Consider the following 25254-nt stretch of genomic DNA (forward strand, 5'->3'; position numbering starts at 1 on the left):
ATTGTACTAACGTAAGAATATATTAATACAAGGATGTATTACGAGAAGTACGTGACAAATAAGTGCACAACAATTCTAATATTCATTTACACACACTTTCATGTAGTGATATGTTTATCATATTTAGAAAAATATTCAAATGAAACATCTACACAACAAACAATGCATACAACTTGATAAATTCACTTGTATATTTATTTATTTTCTCCCCTTCCCAAAATCTGGCAACAATAATATAATTTAACATATTTATCGTTTTCAACACTGATTTATCAGTTACAATATATCTCATCTACAGTTTTATGTATATAAAATACTATTACACAGCTTCCACATAAAGAAAAGAAAAGAAATAATAAAAAAAAAGAAATACTACAAAATAGTAATTTCTCAAAACGAAAATATACGTTTTATGTCTTAACTGCCTCTTTGGTTTAGTTTCTACATTTGACTAGAAAGGTAATTTTTATAATAAGATAAAAATAAGATATGCTGTTTACATAAGATATATTATATCACACTGAGTAGTCACAAGGAAAAGCGAAATACATAAATAATTAAAGCATTTATGTAGTATTTAAATCGTATATCACCTTTATCTTTTATTTCTATCAAACGAATAAATATATTTGCAGCAAACTATTAAGAAATAAAGAAATTTAGATCACATTTGCTTAACTGAAACTTTTTTTTTTTTTTTTTTTGTTTTTGTTTTTGTTTTATCCATACACTTCACGTATACTTCAATGGGGAAATATACAACGAAACTTGTGTTATCAAATGTGTTGTATTTGTCGGAAAAGCCTGTAATGAATGGTTGTTATGGGATTGTTGAAGCTGTATTTAATTTTGTGTAATTTCATTTATATTGTGTGAAATTATTTTTACTGGTTGCGAATTCTGTCGTATATTCTGTACCTACTTCATGTTATACAATCATACTTTATTTCATAAAAAAACAATTGATGGAGCAAAAATTAATTCTTACTTAATTATTAACGAATGAGAGTGTATTATCTTAATAATAATAATAAATCTCAATTTTTTGCAAAAAGAAATTGCATATTTTTAGCACGGTACTTTTAAGCAAACATAGTACACCACACAAGAAGAAATGTTTGAAGAAAATGGCTATTTTCTATTATGCAAGAATTCCTTTGAGTACTAGGTTAAGAAATAAAATTCTCAAGAGCTGCAAGTTCTAATATTGCTATAATTCTTAAGATTACACTTTAAAAATAATCGTGATAAGAGGGCTCATAGTGGTCTGGTCTCCTGTAAATAGTTGAAAAGTGACCAAAAGCACACGAAAATGTGACCAAAAAAAGACCAAAATCTCATCATGCCCCTTTTTTACTTTGTCAATTTCTCCATCCCTCTCTCTTTGTTTGTTGTTTTGTTTCTTCTTTGCTACTTCTTTCTGAGCTTCTTCCTTTCTTAGGTTTTCCAAGTATGCTTTGTACTTACGGTAAGCAGACTTAGCAGATGTAAGAAGCTTCTGAGTAAGTGGAACCAGTTCTGGCCTATTTCCGAATTTCTTCATCCCAGATATTATATTTAACTTAGCATTGAGAGTTTTCAAAGCCATGAAATATTCAAATTCATCACCTACTCGTAAGAACATACAAGAAGTATAATACAAGACGAACATGATGAACCACACAAATACACATACACAACGTTGAGCGGAGTGTTAACTATTACGAGAGAAAACTAAAAGACTATTATGATAGAAGAAAGAATAGACAAAGAAAGGTTCTCATCCCCACAAGAGCTTAAGCATCCACCAACCATCCACTGTGCTTTAGAAAGAATAAAAGCTGAAGTGAGAGTAAAGCTGACTGTTTCACATGTGGCAGCAAGTACTGAAGCTTTCAGAAGAGTAATGAGTAACAAGTTTCTGCCTTTTTCCATTTATAATATTTTTCTTAGAAAACTGCCAATTCAAAACATAAATCACACGAAAAAGTCACTTTACCTCCCAAACAAATAACTTTTAGTGACAAAAGTAACTTTTAGTGACCAACTTGAAGAAAAGAAACTTTTAGTTAAAAATGTGACGCGCTATGAGCCCTGTGATAAACTAAATGTTTCAAAATGTAAATTTATTTAGCGCGCACAATTAAACCCGCACATACAAAATCAAAAATACTCAAATTTATGTGAACTATGCAATATAATATGATGGATATTGTACAGGTACATTGTTATTACGGATGAATATAATGAGTCAAAAGTTAGTACAACTTGTCGTAACTGGGAGTTGTACATTACTGAAATAAAACATGGCACCACACGACTTAACTAAAACTAAGTTTCGCTGTATATTATAACCATATCAACACACATTCATACTTTAACGTTATCTTCTGCCGTACTTGTAGAAAGTACTGGTGTCTAGTACAATGATGATGATGCCGCATAATTAAATATAACTTAACCACATTGACTCAAGCCGTGTTACTACACAGTACTACACATAAACACAGTATTTCTGTACCCAATTTAGTACACAGTTATTAATCCCTTGAATGTATCTTCTAGTGATGAAGTAAAAGAACTAACTTCTAGTATTTATATTTTAAGCCCAACCGTAATAAATATATTTATAATATTGATATTATGCATTCAAACTACATAACAATAAATTAAAAAAAATACATAAATATTATTTTCTGCTGGTTATTTCTGCTACTGATTATTTCATGCGCTTAATTTGTTTTACAATGCTAATAAATGTTATTTTTACATAAAAAGTACACACTACAGAAACAAAGGAAAACCTGTTAAGTTGGCCACTTTGCATATCGGCAACTTAATTTAGTCGCAAAAGTTGGACATTTTCAATAGAGACAAAGGTAGTCAACTTAAGACAGGTTTCGTTGCACTAATTAAGCATCTTGAATTTAAAATATTTCAGATATATTGAATTGTATGTACTACCCAGAAAAAACGTTAAAAAATTTGAAGTGGGACAAAAAATAATAATGTTTCTAATGACGAATCACAAATGTGCACATTCTGATAAAATATACACACTCAAAAATACTGATATATAAGGAACCTCATAAATACATGGAAACTACATCAATATAGCTTAAAAATAGAAAAAAATAAGTTTTTTTAATATAAAATATGTCTATTTGAAATTAAATTAATTCACAGAAGCTGCCCATTTCAGTGAACAAAGCTATATTATTTCTGTGCAATTTTGCTATTTTGTAAAGTAGTTCTCAACATACCAGTATTCATGGCACATGCAGAAATGGAATTTTTAATAAAATAATAACTATCTTTATAATTAGCCGTGGCACGAAGATCTATATTGTATGGGTAGGTGTATAAGTGCATGCTCCTCTCCTAACACAGGAACGATACACATTATATCAATAACTTACGGGCAAATGAGCGGATTTGGGTATTATTTTCTAAGATGTATTTTTCTTAGCTCTAATACATTTAACACTAAAATATAACTGTTCAACTTATTCAAAGAATACCAATAAAAAAACTGTACTACTGAATTGAATATGTATTTCTGATGCTAAGTATACAGCCGATGACAAAAAAAATTAAATAGTGTTTGAGAATAAACTCAGGGAAATCTCATGTCAATTCTTTTTTATAAACTTCGTTAATAATATACAGCGGGACCACACACAAGTCCTAGATTTCAATATGTCTTAAAATAAGTTGATAAATGTGTTATCCTAGTTAACTATTGTTGTTTCTTATTCTAACTCAGATTTTTTCTTCTTCTTTCAGAATATATAGACATGACTCCTACCGCTCGAGAGCAAGGACATCAAAAATGGCCTTTATCCTACAGAAACGAGGCTGGTGCGTGTTACAACGTCCAAAAACAATGTTGTTAGTGTGCATGTACGTCCAAACGAAACTGATTTGATACACAGACGCACAAATCCATTTCGAAGAGGAATACTCGATTTAGTGAGACAACAAGCATAAGGACATTTTGACCGATCTTTTTTCTCAGAGATTATTGGATCACGTGAAAGAAGCCTTTTCGAGCAGCCAGAAGTCAACACGTAGAGCTACCAGAGACTTATAGATTTTATGCACGTATTTGCAGTTTCACCCGTACAAACTGGAACTGATGAAGAAGTTATACCCACAACGCAAGATTGGGTGACATGAGTTTTGTGACACTATCCAGACTTCAATGGACGAAGAAACCTAGCTGACGAATATCATTTTCAGCAATGAGAAGACCTTCCACTTATTGGTAAGGTGAACAAGTACGATGTTAAAATCTGAGAAATTGACAATCCACGTGTCACACTGGTTGTGCAACCTAATTTCCCCAAAATTGACGCGTTTTGTGCTGCACCAGAGCATCGAATGTACGGTTCGTTCTCTTATGAGAAACGATTACAGGTGAAAGTTACTTATGGATTCGCGAATAGCTGATTTCTCAACTAACAGCCAAGAGATATTACACTCTACAAGGTGGAGCGCCGCCACATTGGCATATCACTGTATGCATGTTTCTAAACACGAATTTCCCAAATCGATCGGCTGTGCTGGGTCCAACGATCAAGTCGTTTGCAAGTAGTCTCTAAAATCACCTGACTGCTTGTTTTGACTTTTTTCTGTGGGAGTTTGTTAAGGAAAAATTGTACGTTTCTCCATTATCGGATCTCTAAGAACGTACCAGCAGTGTTTCAACTTTACCACAACGTGCGGTTGGAGCTGGATTACTGTATCGATGTTTCCAGCGTTAAGAGAAAGCACAAACATTGAACATTGTAATTCAAACAAATACCATCAAGAACTTACATAACTGGGGGGGAAAAAGTAATTTCAGTATTACAGTCATACTCTTTCAAAACCCTAGAGTGCTTTTGTGTTTATATGATGAAGAGAAAACCAGCAACACTGCAAACGTGCGGTATAAAGATGCATTATTAACGTAATACATTCAATACAAAAAAATATTATATCTACATAATGCTTGTGTCTCAAACTGGAATCATGTCCGAATAATGTAACTGTTAAATTTTTTCCCTTTCTTTTTAATTCTCACCTAATCTGTGGACACAACGCAGTCATGGGTAGCGTATATATATATATTTCTTTATTGAGTATTTATTAAGTAACTTTTGGGCATAGATAGTCTCTTTACAAAGTAAACATTAACAAAAAACATGAGGCGGAATTTTGAACGGAACAGACCATAGTCTGCGTATTAAAATGAATTATTTCAATACTTGTACCGGGAATTTCACGAACGAGAAGTTCGATTGTTGTCCTAATAGGGCTAATTAAGCTATTGAATTATGAAACAAGTGACTCCGGTACATAAAGACTCTTAGTACTGAGTATCTTGAGCACATTTAACTTAATTAAGGATGTAACTTTTTACTGGCCCATATGGAACTGTAAAGCCCAAGTGTTTAGATTCTAGCAGAATCATGTTTATCTAATATTGGTTACACATTTCTTCTTCATTTTACTTAGATAATCGTTTCATTTATGTTAAACCTCATAGCTTATCCTGTACTCCATAATATATATTCAGTCACAAAATTGTATAGCTTTCCAACTTTACATTCAGTAAGTTGTCATAATTTTGTTCCTATGCAAGTGCCAGAATTCTTCAGTTAAGAACCACTTCACTGGAAACGTTATAAGTTGATTACATGCAAAACCACGTACTAGAAATTACTGATTCTTTACGTAACATGTAAACATAAACTAAGTTAATTAAAGCAGAGACAACCTGCAATACTCTAAGTCCAGCTATACTCCAATTGACAAGAACTTAAAATCTGATATTAAAGCTAGTTTTTGTTTGTTAATAACAAGATAGTTTATAAATAGATGGATAGATTTTTATTTAAATTAAAATCAAAAGTTTATTATAATTGACCGTTTCTGGGATGTACAACGTAGATTCAAATAGAATTTTAACAGCACTATGAATTGTCGTGAATTTTATGCGTTCTACTGAGAGAAAATTTTTGCCTTTCATGTTGTATCTAATTTCCATTAAAAATTTTACGCACAACTAAGCTTCAGAGAACAAACGCGTGGCACAGCGATACTGCAACAAAAAAAGGAAGCATAATATTTACAGAGAAGTGACTGCTGTCACGATATTTTATATGGAAAAATTGACATTTACATGGTTCAATGTTACGTTATAATCAATGGTTGTAGCTTTTCTGCGTTGAATCTACTTTGTACATAATTAACCCTCAATTAATCCTATTTCCTGTAATGGAATTTAGCATTCGTGACACTGCTACTATTATATTATATTATATATATCTATATATATGTATATATATATATATATTGTATATAATACTGATAAATGCTATGGAAATAATGATCTTTTTAATTGACTTAACAAGGTAGCCAGGAGCCAAAGTCGTCTAAAGTGACAGAAATATGAGCATTGAAAGCAGAAACGATTTAAAATTACTTCTAATATGTACACAAAATAGGGTAGTGAATTATTTCAAATTGTTCCCAAAGACATTGCGCAACAAGTTCAAACTTTATTGCATTATTTACAATTAATAAATTACTTAGTGATAAAATAAAGCATTTTGTAAATTTACAAGCGAAATTATGTATTATTCTATGGGTAAACTGTCTTTTTTTTTAAATACAACAGTAAAATATAAAGTTTGTTGATTATTATGCACATTTTTCTTTACAAAGCAATTAGCCTCGTGTTACAGTTTTTCCATTTTTCCTGTAAATGTTTGTACTCTTCAGATTGTTCTAGCCCCCTTTGACGGACTCGAAGTTTCCGAGGATCCAAATTAGCTCCAAGGTTCTGAACGCCTTTAGCTAATTTCGAAAATGGTGAGAACACCAGCTCTTTGTGAGTGATAGGACTATTCAAGACGTTAGAGAACTTACCCAAAGAAAAATTCGACTTTATGGCACTCTCGCTTTGTGATGATTTAATGTTCAGACTGAGATCCCTTTCCGAGGCTGAGCGGCTTCCTTCTCGAAGAAAACCGGATCCAATGATTAACGCATTTCCAGTATTTACGGAACTTTTGTTTAATTCCGGATTCTTTCTTTCATCTACTTCATCGGAAGACCTGGAAAATACACGAATATGTTGTCGGCTATTGGGATCACCCAGTCCTGTCGTTGCATCTTTATCGTAACGTGCATCCACACTTGTGGTTACATCTGGACTGACTGTAATTTCTGGAGTGATAGTTCGCTGTGGACTGGGTGACAGCGACGACGACTGTGGAGCATGTAAGCCAGTTGTATCCAAACTAAGGTCACTTCGAGAATGGCTCAAGATCTGTGCTGCTTGCTCTGGAGGAACTAGGCGTTGGTGCACCACAGTGTCAAGTCCTACGCTGTCAATCAATGGAGCTGCTGGGAAGACACTGCGACTGGCTTTTCTCACCAAAGAGTCATCATCTATCTTCGCAGTTGTGAAAATAATACCAGAACTTGCCAAATGAACATCTTCCGATGCAGCAGCAGGAGTTACCATTGTAACTGCAAACAATGCTGGACTACATGACTCCTCATTTTCAAACGCAAGATCATCAATGATGGACTGTTTTGAGCCTGTTTCATTGTGATCCTTTTCTTGAGGCTGCAACGTAAATACTGCACCCTGGAAAGAATAATTTTATTAATACCTTGAAATCAATTTATTACACACAAAAAATTAGTAAATTCTAGGCAACAATATAATGCCCACAACTTCAACTAATTCGAAGATTATAAATTCGTGTGATGAGAAATTATACCTTCTAAATTAGTACAATTGTTTGCACAAACTGTTCATGTATTCTCAAGTAAGATATAACTTCAATTTCTTACTAATTTTATTCATTATTCTATTAGTTTTAATATAAGTAAAATATTTTTAGACCTAATACATTATTATTTCATTTCAATATGTGAAGGTCACACTAATCCATCAACGTAAATTATAAGCAGCTAATTGATTATAATAAATATCATATTCAATATCCCATGTACACCGTGGAGCTACTCACCACAGAAATAATTAAAAAAAAAGAAACTAATGCATATCAGACATATATACGTTAAATTGAAAATTAGAATATTTGAAAATACTAAAATGAACTAAGTATCTATGAAGACGAAAATAAATTAGATTCAACAATAACACCTTTTCTCTCAAGTTTAATTAGCCGCGATTATGCTCGGAGGCTAATGGTAAAGATGATAATGTTAATAATGAAACAGTGTTAAAGCTATAATAGATAAATAAAATAACGTATATATATATACGTCTAAATAATGGCTCTCATATATATATAATGTGTGTGTTTCATCAGATGGCATAAAAAGAAGACATCTAGTGTTATCAAATTTTGTACACGGATAGATCTTAACCGATCTAATCACGTACGAAGCTGTTTTTCGAATTTCGATTCGAAGTAGATTGCAGGGGGAGGGGGGAGAAACTTAAAATACGTTTATGTTCAACAGAGTTGGCAAAAACCATGGTTTTTATTGGAAAAAACGAAAAACAAGGTTTTTTGCTTTAAACTTTTTTTAAAAATAATTTGCTCTATGTATTTATATTACATATGGACACAAATAAGTTTGTTTCGTCTTCGTGTTATCATGCAGCAAAGGTATTGTGCTGGGAGGGTTCACATAAGCTTAAAGTGGAATCCAAACCGCTTCTCGGCTTACATCCGAGAGAAATTGTTCTCCATTTGGACTCGAAAGCGGAACTAATTGGCCACAAATGCTTTGAGTCTGCCGACTCACTCGCGAAGGACTCCTGATAAAAATACGTTGTACTGATCTTGACATACTTGTTAATTGTCAAGATTAATTTCAGAAGAACAAATAATAATAATAATAATAATAATAATAATAATAATAATAATAATAATAATAATAATAATAATAATAATAATAATAATAATAATAATAATAATAAATAAATAAATAAATAAATCAATAAATAAATAAAATAAACAGTTGCACAAATGAAACGATTATACAGAATTATATACAGGTTGTAAAGAAAGGTTGTTTACAACGCTTGAGAGGTGATTCTACAGACGAAAACAAGTAAAAATGTCTATGTAACACAATGTCCATTTCGGCCTCCTAACCGAGTTACGGACGCCCAAAAGGGTGGGAAAATGAACTTTAAAGGCTAATTCTGGCAAAACGACAAGAGATAGAAGGGCGGTGTTAGGCGGCCCACACAGACTCTCAACATGGACTATCCAAAGATACTAAGATTAGATGTGTACAAGGCAAGCGCAAGGGGTTCCCCAAAGGATGCGAAGCATGCCGCGGACGTTATGAGGGCAAAGTGAGGTGAGAGGGTGTGTGTGAAGTGTTCATGCATACAGAAACGAATAGCTGAAGTGTGTATGCGTATTCAAGATGGCGGGAGAAGTGCGTGTTTCCATAACCGTACAGGAAAGAAACGCAATTTCGACAGGTTTATTCAAAGCATGTTTTCGAGAAAGCAGAAACGGCAGTCCGACAGTGGGGTAGGGACATACAGCGCTCTACATAGGGTCGACAGTTGTGTAATTAGAAAGCCCTAATGGGGAGGTGATGCAACGTTTACGATAGAGGAACCGAAACCGGTGATAGTTTCGTCATAAATATCCTCAAACGTTATTTACATTCTAACGCAGTAGTCGAATTCAGCCTTAACTACTCAGTTTTTCATTCTTGCTGTTTGTATTGCAATTGTTGTAATCCGCTGAAGCTTACCTTCTACGAGTACTATGGATCTCACAAAGTTGTGAATTCGGATAATTGTAGATTACCTATGCATTGAACTATGCATTGAAAAAAGTAAAATATTCCTAATCATTGCCATTGTACAAAAACAGCATTTGAATGAGAAGTTAGGTTTTCGATAATGAACTGGGCTTGAACAGTGGTTCTACTTGTCTCCTATTATTAAAGCAAGCTTTATTTAGTGACTAAGCTTTTCAAACCGTAGTTAGAAGTATAAAAGATATTGCGAGACTGCACAATTTTAAACTACTTCTTGTTTCGACGAAATTATCCACACAAATGGAGTGTTCTTCAGGTGGAATACAGCCGCAAAGAGATTCTCACAGTACGGCAAGATGCCAAGACACAGCAGCAGTGGGAACTGGCATCCGGGATTGAACATGTGGGTGAAAGGGCAATTCGATGAGCATTTAAGTAATAATAATAATAATAATAATAATAATAATAATAATAATAATAATAATAATAATAATAATAATAATAATAATAATAATAATAAATGATCCTCTCGCGTACTTGATGCGTCGGGCAACCAACAGCGTCCACTGTTTTATGAAGCAGTAAAACACCTCTAAAGCGAAAAGTAACCAGGTGATTTAGGAATAGCTTTCTGAGGAGTGTTGGAAATCTGGCAACCTTGCCTGTCATTACGAAAGGAAGAAGCCGAGTTCTTTACAACCGACAGACTATGCCTTAAGTGTGGTCGCGTTTCTTAAGCATCATGTCTAGCCAGATGTTGACTATTTATTTACATAATTTGATACACTGCAAATCAATTATTCCAAGTTTTATCCATGACATGACAAGGTTACTGTGGAATTTAAGGACTTCCCATTGCTGAGTAAGGCTCCCCTAAATACTCCCCACGACGCTTCTGTTTTTGAAAATTGAGGGAAAACGAAAGTAGTCGAATTTTGAAAATCCGGCCATACAGTGATCATGGAATTCAATGAAGTGATCTTAAATAATTGATTTCCAGAAAAGATATTCGATACCTTTGAGGGCGGCCAAATGATTGTCATTGGCTGTCCTATCGAATGTCTCAAATGTTATTTGAATTGTTTCTTAGTTTATGAGTACCATAACTACTATGTGACTCACTTTCCAAAACCTGAATATTTTTTTTATACAGTTTTCACACGAATTTCATAAATGGGGGTGGGGAGTTGTGGGAAGCGTTTAGAAGGGCCTTAAGTAAATAGCAGAACTCTATCCTTAAGTATCGAGCCTTTTAAGGTAAAACACTGGAAGGAAAATAATTCAACACGAAGACATTAGCGCTGATTTTGCATTCATCTATTTTATTCATACCATGAGAAATCATCCAGATAGTAGTACACCAAAGCTGTTCAACGTTCATGCTACACGTAGTCGCAAAGGTGAGTTTAGGAGCTCAGTTTCGTTTGCGGAGCTCAGAAAAAAAAAAAAGAAAGAAAAACAAACTATCTTCACATGTAACCAGTAATACATTTGTAGATTCATATGTAATTACAGTACTTCCGAAAAAAAATCTTGTCACTCGTTAATTTTGCCCTACACAAATACCGCTATGAATGACAGGATCCGTATGTGTGTAAGTTTCTCCATGATTCAATACGAAATTGCGTCCCCGGGCTGCAAGTGACGTAGTTTCTTCGTTCACTAAGCAACATGTGTGGTTGTGTCTCTGGTTTGACACTAGGTGCTGTATCGAATGCACAGGGCTCGTAACTGAATTCCACAACTAATTGGAGCTGCATTGATGGTTGATGCCGTCGAGTAAATGCTATTTTGGTGCTTCTGTGTGAGTGTTCGGGTAAAGTGTATAAGGGCCTCAGTGTATAGAATTGGGCAACTGATAACTCGCACGTGAATGATAATAGAAACAACAGAAACAATAATCATTTAAATAGTTTTACCGCTTATCACTGTGGTACTCCCAGAACCGTGAACGACAGTGCAACTGATAGAATGGCGGACTACTCTTTTACTGAGCTTGCTGATACGCATCTCATATATGGCGAGGCGAGAAGTAAAAGCCGGGAGGCAAGGCGAGAAGTAAAAGCCGGGAGGCAAGGCGTCTGTATGAAGAACGATTACCGAATAGGAGATTACCGTCGCACGTATTCTTTCAAACCATCGATCGCCGATTTCGGGACACAGGATCACTACAAAATCCCCGACAAGAAGTAGGACGAAATCGAAGTGTGCGAACTGTTGCATTTGAGGAAAACGTGCTGGAAGCATTTACGTCTTATCCTGAAACCAGCACGCGCTCCGTAGGTCAGGCGCTAAACACAAGTCATATGACCGTGTGGCAGGTTGTGCACGAGGAACGAATGCATCCTTTTAAGTTTCAAAAGGTTCATGATTTATCCCCTGCAGACTTTTAACCGCGTGTGGACTTCTGCCAGTGGTTTCTGCAGCGCACTATTGCTAAGCCAGAGTTCCCAACAGTTATTTTATGGACGGACGAGTGTATATTCACCAGAGGCGTACTAAACGGCCACAACAGTCATGTACGGGCCGAGGATAATCCTCACGCAACCCTTGTGCAGCAGCATCAGCACAGGTTTGCTGTGAATGTCTGGTGTGGCATCATACATGACTACCTGATTGGACCGTACATCTTACCTAATCGTCTGACTGGTGGCAATTATCTTACCTTTTTGCGTGAGGTCTTACCTCTACTTCTGGAGGATGTATCCTTGGCATTGAGACAGCGGCTCTGGTTCCAACATGACGGCGCGCCTGCTCATTTTGACCAACGTGTACGGATATTCCTGCATGAAACTTTCGGTAATCGGTGGCTTGGTAGGGGTAGTCCAGTATTATGGCCACCTCACTCGCCAGATCTCACACCCATGGACTTCTTTCTCTGGGGTGAAATGAAACGGAATGTCTATGAAACACCTGTGCAAACAGACGAAAAACTCGTTGCTCATATTTCGATTGCTGCAGCGCGAATTTCCGATACACCGGAAGTATTTGGCCGTATCAGGCAGTCTGTTATTAACCGATGTCACTTGTGCAATGCTGCTCATGGAGGATAGTTTCAACACACACGCTGAGTGTCTCGATGAATCTTTCTACGCATGCGCACAGAACATTGAGAGGCACATGACATATTCTACATATGCATCTGTAATATTTAGGGAGGTCATTGTAGTTTGATGTAGGTCCACTTGAGACAACAGGCAGCTAGTACAATGCTGTTAGTGATGGCGCTAATACTAACACTAATACTAAATACTAATACAATAATACATTAGTTTTATTCGTATTCCTCACCATCTTCTTCTCCTCCTCCTCCTCCTTCTTCTTCTTATTATTATTAAATGCTTATTGAATTGCCCTTTCACTCTCCATGCGCAGAATCACATGTTGAATCTTGGACGCCAGTTCAAACTTTTGCTGTGCCTCACAGCATCTTGCCGTACTGTGTGAATCTCTTTACTCCGTTTTTCACTATTTTTGTTTGTATTGCAATTGTAGTAATCAACTGCAGCTTGTCTTCTACGAGTACTATCATCAGAACCGGTTTCGGTTCCTTTATCGTGAACGTTGCATCACCTCCCCATTAGCGGTTTTTAATTACACGACTGTCGACCCTATGTAGAGCGCTGTATGTCCCTATCCCACTGTCGGACTGCCCTTTCTGCTTTCTCAAACACATTCTTTGAATAAACCGATCGAAATTGCGCTTCTTTCCTGTACGGTTATGCAAACACGCACTTCTCCCGCCATCTTGAATAAGCATATACACTTTAGCTATTCGTTTCTGTATGTATGAACACTTCACATACATCCTCTCACCTCACTTTGCCCTTATAACGTCCGCGGCATGCTTCGCATCCTTTGGGGAATCCCTTGCGCTTGCCTTGTACACATCTAATCTTAGTATCTTTTGGATAGTCCATGTTGAGAGTCTGTGTGGGCCGCCTAACACCGCCCTTCTATCTCTTGTCGTTTTGCCAGAATTAGCCTTCAAAGTTCATTTTCCCACCCTTTTGGACGTCCGTAACTCGGTTAGGAGGCCGAAATGGACATTGTGTTACATAGACATTTTTACTTGTTTTCGTCTGTAGAATCACCTCTCAAGCGTTGTAAACAACCTTTCTTTACACCCTGTATAAATCGGGAAATTCCCGCCTTAGCCATTGGGAAAATCCTGTTATTACTTTAAATGCAAAGCAATAACGGAAAAATCCCGTTATTGTTTAGCATGTAAAATATTATGGTCAACGTATCATAATCAGTACGCTAAAACTGAAGTATTAAATTACAAATTTAGTATGTAGATATCATTCAATGAAATTAAAACTGGAAGCCCAATTCGAGCTAATGTTGGAAGCTATATAGGCAGTCGATAAATTTTGCAATTTCTATCAATATATTTAAGCAACCGTGGCTTCTTAATAAAACAACAAACATTCAGGCATACAACTTGGTTTTGTTTCGTGTGTTAAGGCGTAACATCCTTATGTAATACCGAGGTTATTAAGAAGAAAACTTTTGCTTAAAGTAACATCGGAACCACTATTTGGTTTACACTTGAAAGTAGGATTGTGATTTCACCAAGAATTGAACATGGGACGCCTTGACTAAAAGGTGAAAAGGAGATAAAACTAATGCAGATGATATGATATGTGGAAACGTCACCTTAAAGCATTTTCGTTTTTTTTTTTTGTTTGTTTGTTTGTTTGTTTGTTTGTTTGTTTAAACCAGCCAACCCTGATGTTCAGTAAAACAGTGCCTCCGAGGTAGCCAAGCCAAACATTTTCCTGTCATCCACGCTGTTCAACCGAGAATCGCTAGGAACGTATTTTTCACCTTTCAAAGATTCTGCATAAACATTATTCTTCCCGTTCAAAGAATGGGCATTTCTGTTAGTAAATAAAACGCAGCTTACACTTTTGTATTATATTCTTAATGTTTCTGATTCTGACCAGTACTAATTATGAGATAATATAATAATAATTGTAAGATAATAAGGGGATTCATTCCAATTTGAAAAGAACGAAACAATACAAGATTATATTCACCGAACATTAATATAAAAAGACTCGACATCATCTTTGTATTGCTAAATATCTAGCATAATATCAGTTTATGTAGTATACAGCTAATTAATTCAAGAAACAGGAGAATTCATTATTTACTAAGATAAACAAAGGAGGCTACAAAAGTTAGAAAGAAAAAAATAATATTATTCTAATACAAAGAGTAAAATAACAGAATACGGAGACTAATGATAAGAAGAACTTTGCCGCTAAGATGGTGTCTGGATGAAAAGAGATAATGACAAAATTACTTCGTTCTCTTTTGCTCTCCCTTTAGTGTATTTTATGTTTGAAGGTCTCACTCTGCAAATGCTGCGTCCTTTTTTGCAAAGTTTTTCTTTCAAAATTAATTTTGGTTTCGTATATCATAAACCCATGGACCCTCTCATCGGTAACATTATACAAATAATAATGCCCATACCATCAAAATTAAGAAATATTTAGTTTTGCGCATAACCCACTACTTTGGAACTGTACCTTTATTATTACTCGTGTCTTTCTTTTTAATTATTATTAAGTTTTACAATCGATTCAAAGTTCTTTAATCTGTTCTTGAATATTTCACGAAGGTACATTTTCGTTAGTATCAGCTTCTAATTGCTATTAGAAAAATGACTGACCCAAAGACTGCTATAAACTATTACAATTGATCTTTCTAAGTGTAAGGTTGTTTGAGCAACCAAATGTATTTATCAAGATAAAAATAAGTAATTTTTTTTTCCGCTCAGCACAAAACTTAAAAGATATATTACATCAATGTACATGTATAACACCATTTCTCAAGAAAAATATCTAGATTTACATTCTTATTTAATAATTTATTATCTCTTCTAATAGTTTGTCGAACTTTTGCGTAAAGAAACGATTGTTTTCCTTCTGTTTATTCGGCTGCCAACGCCGGTACTAAACGGTCATAAAATAATAATACTTTTCTTATCACTGGAGACAAGCCTGAATAATCTTGTATTCATTTATTTTGTAACTAAAATAAAATAAAACAGGAATAACATGCAATAAACATAACCTACCAAAGTAGTTTATTGGAGGAGAATGTCGAAACATTTCGTATTCAAAATGAAATGAAACACGAATCTACGTTTAATATCCATGTTTATGTTCAAGCAGAGAGCAATAGGCAAAATATATGACGAGAAGAGAACTGGGAAAAAGAACGACAACAAATTGAGTTTCACAAACATGCGCTACAGAACTTCTGTGAATTAAAATTCGTGTCAACAGACAAACATATATATTTAAATGATTTTTATTAACTTTATTTGTTACGTGAGGAACAGGCACTTCAGTCAGCGTATTAACTTTCTAGTTTAGACAAAGTCGAGTTTCTCTTAACTTTTAATTGGAAAACTGAACTTACCTCTGAATGCGTATTGAAATCTTGAGCGTTTATCTTATTTGTCACTTCAGACTTCTTTAATCGAAAACTATGATGCATTGCAAGAGGATTCAACTTATTAAGCTTTGTAGTCATATTAGTGAGAGCTTTAGTTCCTATAATGCAAAGTGGAAAAGAATCTGCATTACATGCTAGTTGTTGCGCCCAATCATTCTGCACGCTATACACAATAGGTTAAAGTCATGCTTAATTAAAAACTCTAATTGTTTACATTTAACTTTATTTCTTGTTTGCGCACCAACCAACGTGCGGTTACACAAATATTAATTCAAATTTAAACAGGATCATGGCCCTTGTCCTACGAGGGAATATCAGAAACTATGGTTACAAGGCCAATACTTCTTAAGTTCCGTCTGTTATAGAGGACTAAGGAGCATGGAGTAATTTTAATACATGGAGTTGGTAACTGTGGAGAGTTTCAGCCAGCCGCCACCTACAGCGCTAGTTGTAAGTAATTCAAGCGGCTACTCGCTTTAAAAACTAGTTTCGTGAAGAAGTCCACTTAATTGTTCGATTTCTGTGGGCGGAACATGTAACCGCGGCTGAAATTCACCGGCAGATTTACGGAGAGACCAAGGGCGCCATCTTCCTTCACGACAACGCGAGCTCGCATACAGCCTAGATCACTACGCTGGGGCATCGTCGATCATCTTCTCTACAGCCCGGACCTCGCTCCACGCTCCAAGCAACTTTTCACCTGTACTTGCATTTGAAGGCCGTCGCTTCGCTTCAGACGAGGAGATGAAACACTTCGTGACAAAGTGGCTAAAATCGCAAGAACAAGATTTCTACCAGGTAGGAATCTTCAAACTTATCCGACGATGCGACAAGTGCCTCAACCAATATGGAGACTACGTCGAAAAGTAACATAATGTATGTACTATCTGTTGGCTGTATTGGTTGAATGAAATAATATATACACGTTTCAGTGTAGGCTTTGTAACCTTACTTTCTGACTACCCCTCGAAATAACCAGAAAAGCACGTTCATGTGCAGTATTATCTTGAGCACACTGTGAATTATCAATCTGAAATAATTAAATTCAAATAATGCGGTTTAAGAGCCAATTAAATCGTCACAATATAGTATTACTGCAGAAACACACCACAAATATTAATCCTCATATCTAAATATGAATAAATCTAAATAGAAAAAACTAAGTTGAAATGACAGTTTTTAAGTTGCAATTAAACTGTCATTATAGTTTTAAAATCGGAAAATTGCCCGCATACTTACACATATGACATCTATTGGCACTAGGCAAGGATGCAGCACAGTTAACAGCATCTTTTAGTGTGACTGTTTACTTTTAGAAATTAGTGTTACGCACAGGCTGAGAAGTTCGTTTTTATAATTAGGAATTAGGTAATTTGGAAGAATGAGTAAACGAATTCCAACACGCGCAAGAACACGAAATATACGCAAAAAGTAGAGTTTCCATATTGATTTGATCATTTTGAAGAGCAGAGAAAGGCAATATTATTGGAAAATGGTATTTGAATGTTGAACAGATGTTGTTCAAGAATGACTGTAAGGATTAGTTAGTTTCTATTCTTTTGATATGGATCTTAAAAACACTGAAAATAATCTACAACATTATTGTGCACAATAGGTAACCAAGACATACAGATAAATAAGCAGGACCGAGCTGGTATCATTTTCTTTATTGATGACCGACTCCCTTCATTCTGATTCATGAATTTCACCTAATATTTCTAAAATGTGTATTTTGCCTTGTGGCATAATTCGAAGAAATATCCACGGAAATAAACATCCCGCAACTTAGAAATCTAAAAAAATGACAGTCGTATTGAACTTTTTTTTTTTTTTTAATCACAGACATTTGTCCAGGTTCTTGTCATTAATTTTATACTATAACTGTACCTACTTCGTTAAAAATAAATTTATTATAAACTTCTCGCACTTTTCGTATTTTACCTACTTACTTCGTATCTCTTGCTCATCAATTACCCGCTTCGCTGGGTTAAATTAAGAAAAAATAGTAGTATGTTTCGTTAGTCAGTCACTTTTCACTATTACTAAAGCACTCCTTAATATTGGTCATTTTCTATGATTTTTATATATCCCTTCTTCTCCCATGTTGCGGGCCACGGCATCGGAAGTGTCATTCTTCATCTCAGCGACCCCAAAAAGTATGAATTCGACACTAATATTGGTCATTTTGATTATATATATATATATATACACACCTTGTTTCGAAAAGAATATAAATATTACGAAGAATTATTTTTTCCAAACTATCGATCGCTGCGCCTCGGCTCGGCTACTGGAGAAACGAATACGTAGTCTAGTTTATATTAATAGCCGCTAGATGTCAGTTGTCTTCTGTTTTGCTTGGAAACCGTTATATGTTTAAAATGGCAAATCTGCAGCAGAAATCATTTTGTGCTCTCGAGTTTGCGAAATGCAATTCCGTGATTACAGTGCAAAGACGTTTCAGGTTGAGGTACTAAATTGATCCTCCGAATGGGTGGAACATTCGCAGATGGTATCGACAGTTTGTAGATACAGGATGTGTATGTAAAGGAAAGAGTCCTGGCTGCCCTCGTGTTCCTGAAGAAAATGTTGCACGAATTCAAACTGCTTTCCAACGTAGTCCTTCAAAATCAACTCGTCGTGCCAGTCAGGAGTTACAAGTGCCGACAACAACAATTTGGCGTGTTTTGAGACGTCGGTTCGTTATGAAGCCGTACAAGTTACAGCTGTTACAAGCTCTGCGTCCTGATGACAAACGCAAACGTGTGGCATTTTGTGACGAGATTATGGATGCTATTGACAATGATAACACTTTTGGACAACGTATCGTGTTCAGTGATGAAGCGACTTCCCGTGTTAGTGGTCAGGTAAACAAACAAAATGTTCGAATTTGGGACCTACAGAACCCACATGCGGTCATTGAACATGTACGAGATTCGCCCAAAGTCAATGTGTTCTGTGCGATATCCCGATCATCTGTTTACGGCCCATTCTTCTTTAATGGAAACACGGTTAACAGTCAGCACTATCTCGCTATGTTACAAAACTGGTTATTTCCGAGGCTGCATGAAGACAACTTCATTTTTCAACAAGACGGGGCACCCTCTCACTGGAGTCACCAAGTGCGTGAATATCTGAATTAAACTCTATCGAACCGTTGGATTGGTTGTCAAGGAGATGGCGACTTAGCATGTCTCAGCTGGCCTCCACGGTTACCGGATTTGAACCCTGTGACTTCTTCCTGTGGGGTTTCGTTAAAGACAATGTTTATGTACCACCACTCCCACAGAACCTGGAAGAGTTGAAGAACCGGATCCGTACTGCCATAACATCAGTGATGCAGGGCATGCTTGCCCGAATATGGGAGGAATTTGAGTATTGATATGATATTATTCGTGTCGCTGATGAGGACATATTGAACATCTGTAATTTGAACTTGAGAGGTTCGTAAATATGTGTGTAAAATTTCATATTCGTATGTCTTAAAGTTTAATAAATATATGCATTCGAAGGGGGTGGTTTAAGCATGATGAAGTCACGATCACTTTTATTTTTACTTTTTTTTTTTTTTTTCATATATCTTCCTGCTCCAACTCCCCTTCGTTGCAATGTAAAAGTGAAATGAAGAAAACATCCCAGGCCCGAACCTTATCTATGTTGAAAGTTTGATTAAGATCGCTCGGGCAGTTCAAGAGATTAAGTTTTATTCATTTTCATATATTCCCCTCCTCCCCACCCTTAAGATCTACTGTCAAAATGAAATGATAAAAAACTTCCCAGGTTTGAACTTCATATAAGTTGTAAATTTGATTGAGATCGACCGGATGGTTCAAAAGTAATTCAAGAACACAGTCACTTTTATTTTTATATTTATTGATTTTTGTGTATCTCCCCCTCGACCCCTTCCCTACGTTGCTCCGTGAAAGTGAAATGATAAAAATCATCCCAGTCCCGAACCTCATCTACATTGGAAATTTGATCAAGATCGGTCGGGTGGTTCAAGAGTTATTAAGTTTTATTTTTTTCTATGTCCCTCTCCTCCCCCTCCCCTAAGTTGTATCGTCAAAGTAAATAGCTAAAAATACTTCCAGGCCAGAACCGCATCTACGTTGAAAATTTGACCGAGATCGGTCCGGCGGTTCAAGAGATTAAGAGTCACAAACATAGTCATTTTCAATTTTATAATATAGATATAGAAATTACTAACTTACAGGTATTAGTATTTCTGTGTAGATAATGTTATTCCAACATCGATGATATTGTACTCGAGTATCTCTCGTCAGGAAAATAAGGCTTCTGTCATATTTTGCAATAAGTACTTCACATACTTCGTTATAATAACACAATGGAAATAACTGAAATTATGTAACAAATTGTACCAATACGAAATAGTATTTACAAATCACTTCTTAACATGGAGAACATCATCCTTCTTATTCATCCATCCCAAATTACAAATATAAGTACAAAGGTTTAACGTACTAAACTACTAACAAATACCCTGTTTATTTTACTGGTATGTGATGTTGATCTCGTTATAAGCACTCCCATAGAAGCAGCCAGTGGTTGAAATGCCTGGTATACAAGGAAAATAAACAGGGTATTTGTTAGCAGTTTAGTGCAATGAATGTTTGATTTATAATATATGCAGATGTTTGAATAAAAAGGACCATGTCGCCATGTTAACTGTAGATTGATAAAAGTTTATGTAATTTCAATTATTTATGTAATTTCAATTATTTATGTAATTTCAATTATTTCTACTGTGTTGTTGCAACTACGCATGTGAAAAACTCATTGCAAAACATGATTTTACGCTGGTATTTGATTTTGACAAGAGATACTCAATTAAAGTATCCGAAACATTGACGTTAAAATGTCATTGTCTACACAGAGAACACTAAGATTAGTATCTATACACGGGGTGTTGATGTGCACGATTGACAACAGTTGGGAGATTAACCTACTCATAGAAATAAATAAACAGATTAAAACAACTCCCGTAAACATTTCTTCGGAATTGCTTAGTTATAGAACTACAGGCTGCCGAAAGCGTGGAAAAATCAACTTTAGAGATAAATATCTCTAAAATCATTAGCTTCTGATCTGCGGTGGCGTATTATCGTCTTAGACTTATAATCTTCTCTATCCAAATGCGTGATTCACAATCTTTTAGTGGCGACGCAAGGGATACCCGGATATTCCGTTAGAATAGGTAGGTCCTATTCATAAGGTATGGAATGACATCGCAGCACGTAACAAAGATTTGTTGAAAGAACATCGGTATCTTGAATAGAAAGTGGCGAAGAGTTTCGATGTGTTGTGCGAGGTTGCATAACTACAGAAGCGAATTATTGTAGTGAATAAATTAAATAAAATTTTTAGTTTAATGACTCACGATCATACCCTTTGGGCTACAGAAAACAAATACTTATATTTAATGATTTTGAAAGAATTACCACAGTGATATTGTGCGAGAAAATGAGTATATTATCCGAGAAAAGCATGAACACGATATTCTCCCACCACAATCTAACTTGGCCTGGGATTGAAAGTGGGATCCCTTGCAGTAGAAGCGAACGCTGTACCACTGACTCACCATACACCTCTTCTCTCTCTTTATCAGCAGACAAAAGATTGTTTACAATGCATGGCAGGTGATGACACATGAGAGCAGCAAGATTGATTATGTTACACGAAGTTGAAAAGGGTGTGTAAAGAAAGCTTCTCGAAAAGCGTGGGTAAATGAATTTCCCAGACGCATAATGGGAGAGACAACACTACAGAAATGTGGTCACAGGTGGCCAAAAAGGAACTCAACATAGACTGTTCCGCCCTTCGGACCACCGTAGCGATACATTAAACCTGGTCTCCCAGGAAATTCCTCCTGTTACATCCCTAATTTATATTTTGAAGTTATTTAACGCCCCCCTTTTTTTAAATATCATCCCACAGTGACGCACTACAGGCAGAGTACCAAATGATTAAAAGAGTCGATGGAACAAAAATGTAGTAAGAAATGGAAGAACCTCCACGAGAAAACCAGGCATCCCAACAAGACACTGAAAAAATATAGGACAGTTTGGTTTATAAAATAGGACAGTTCGTTTACACAATTGAATATTATGCTCTGAGGCACAGAAAAAGTACAAATATAACAAAAGGCCACCCTTCACCCCAGTGGGCAACAGGAAACAAGATTTAGATTAATACGCAATAAGAGTATATATATTTAACCTCTTACTTTTTAAACTTCTAGCTCTAGAAATTATATATACACTTCTAACAATTGTTATACAACAAATTTCAAGACATTTCCAGATCATAAATAATTTTCAGGATTTTCACTATTTTTCTACTTTCCATGACATTTCCAGGACGTTTCCAGGATACACTTTTATTTCCATGTTTTTCAGATTTTCCAGGACGCGTGGGAACCCTGCATATTATGTACAGCAATAATGGAAGGCGTTGGGGTATGTTGGTGAATACCAACACACCTCAATGCCTAGCCAATACTGCTGCACACACACACTGCTGAAATAAAATGCTAACACAACTTGTGTTATAAGAAACTGGAGCATGGCAAGGTTCTTCAGCTAAGCTTCATTGGGGAAGAATAAGCACATAGGGGAAAAAAGTGGACATGGAAGGATGGGAAAAAGCAAATAAAAGAAAAAATAATAATGAGGATTAGTGACTAGTCCCTCAGAAAAAATGCAGCATATATAGCAATTTAAATTATCACTGGAACTGCCCTTGGCTTGTACTTTTAATAATTCAATCAGTGAAAAATATAGGAAATAAAGGACAAGATTAAAATACACGACATATATAGGACAAATATACACCCATTTCCAAAAATATGGGGAAAAATAGGAAAATAGGACATCTGGAAGCCCTGGAAAGCTCTCAAACATGAGTTTATCATTAGCACCTGCCTAGAATAGGGTTTTTCACCGGCTTGGCCGGAAATATTACTGTTATTTTGATTAAAGCCGGTGGCCGGTCAAACTTCTTACCAGCCCCTTTATGACTTTTTTTTTTTTTTTTTTTTTTTAAATTTGTATCTAGTTCGAAGTATAGATTTAAAATATAATTTTCATTCTGTAAATCCAAAACTGTCACCTTTCACAATCTATCAACAATTAATATATTTTGTACATCTGTTTAGACAATTTTAAAGAGATGACAGTTACTGGTAAATACAATAAAATGATCAATGCCGATTTCAGTTTCTCATTTGTAGCACAATGTATCTATTAGGCTTATTAGTGAATGTACTAAGGATATGTAGAATATAGGTGTTAATGCACTTTTGTTCACGATAGTACATTTCCTTCCCATGGATGGGTCCGAACAGAGATACTTCACACTTAGACCTATATCATAAGGAATTTTGACGGGGTGCCGGATTTTTTTATTTTCCAGAGTTGGCAACCCTAGCCTAGAAAAATTCAATGGGTAACAATACGCAGTATGTGGATACGGGTAAATCAATACTATTAAGTTACTATTGTTAACCAATGAGGAAGATGATGCTTACAACCTTCGTAGCCTTTCACAATTGTGGTTAACTGCATAAGGAGTAGGGGAAGGAGTGAGGATCGCGCTTTCTCACAGCTGTACAAAAAGTTCATAGGCCATTCACTAGTAACGCTTTTCAGTGTAGATCGATGGCAGTAGCAAGACACATGTAGATGCACTGCAGCTTTCCGTCCGAAGGCCATATTTTCACAGTAGGTGTTTCTTGTTATTGTGTGGTTTAAAAAGTTGAAGGGCGTTAACGTGTTATAATAAGCACATTTTTATCCAGTTTGTGAGAAAAGTAAAATGACAGTTGGCTAGTGAATCTTTGTTAATTGTTGCACTGTCATACATCTCTGGATGTCCTGAGTAAAATACGAAAATTTACAGTAGACAGGATGGTGGACTACTCTACGTCTCAGCTGGCAAACATGCGCCTCATTTATGGTGACGCACGAGGTAACAGCCGAGAAGCGAAACGTTTGTACAGTGAACGATTCCCGAGTCGAAAGTTAACATCATATTACTCTTTCTCAACACTTTAATGTTTACCTTCGAGGGAAACAGGGAGACAAGGTTTAGCACTTCCAAGGTTTAGAACATGGATGACCTCGTACAATGCACACGGATTAGTTTGAAGAGAATGTACTTGCTCCAATAGCGACACATCTTGATAGTAGTACACGCAGTATAGGCTGGATGTCAATGTTTGGCGCATCCTCAATAAGCAAGAAATGCATCCATTCAAATTGTGTACGGTGCAATATTTACTGCATGAAGCCTTTCCCCATCGTCAGGCATTTTGCCAATGGTTTTCACAGAAAACTCTTACTGAATCGATCTTTTCAGCTCTGTTTTTGACGATGGATGAGACAATATTTACGAGAACAGACATATCCAGTAGGCACAACATTCATGTGAGGAATGCTGAAATAACATGCTATTTTCTTGCAACATCATCAACACAAGTTTTTATTAAATGTATGATATAGCGTTGTGCAGGTCCTTATTTACTGCTTTCCCATCTTCGTGGCGGTAATTGCTTGATGTTTCTATGTGAAATCTTGCCGGAATTTGTGGAGAATGTGCCATCAGCATTTATGTAACGAGGGTGGTTCCAACACAACAGCGCACCTGCACATTTTGACATGGATGTACGATTTTCCTAAATTAAATATTTGCCGAGTGTTTGATTGGTAGTGGTGAGTCTGTGCCTTGGTCATCACGCTTGCTGGATAAACTTCATTAGATTTCTTTCTGAAACATCTAAACACCTACCACAACACACGAGGGCCTCGTTTCCCACGTCGTTCTAGCTGCCGTTCAATCTCAGAAGTGCCAGGCGTATTTGACTGTGCCAGGCAACACCACACTCGTCGATGCAAACGATATAATGAGGCCAATATCAGAGAGTTTCAACTTTATAATATCCTTAGGAACTTAAACAGAAAAGAGTGAACCTAAGCAAGGGGTCAGACTGTGGTCCACGGAGACTGATTTTACACATCTGAT

The 25254-nt window shown here is 35.9% G+C and overlaps 1 protein-coding gene across 2 annotated transcripts in view; it reads right to left on the minus strand.

Annotated features, from left to right (window-relative positions):
• Nucleotides 1-2004: 2004 nt before the first annotated feature.
• sp3 (phosphatidylinositide phosphatase spermathreecae) overlaps nt 2005-25254 on the minus strand; it is a 240709-nt gene continuing 217459 nt past the window's right edge. For both annotated transcript variants that reach the window (XM_081734389.1, XM_081734388.1), the window contains 2 exons: nt 16180-16313; nt 2005-7624 (listed from right to left, as the gene is read on the minus strand). In XM_081734389.1, coding sequence (XP_081590515.1) covers nt 6686-7624; nt 16180-16313 — 1073 coding nt within the window. In that variant the 3' untranslated portion in view covers nt 2005-6685. The remainder of the gene's footprint in view (nt 7625-16179; nt 16314-25254) is intronic.

This window comes from Thermobia domestica, chromosome 12, assembly GCF_964235325.1.
Source record: "Thermobia domestica chromosome 12, izTheDome1.hap1.1, whole genome shotgun sequence".
NCBI classification, from domain to species: domain Eukaryota; kingdom Metazoa; phylum Arthropoda; class Insecta; order Zygentoma; family Lepismatidae; genus Thermobia; species Thermobia domestica.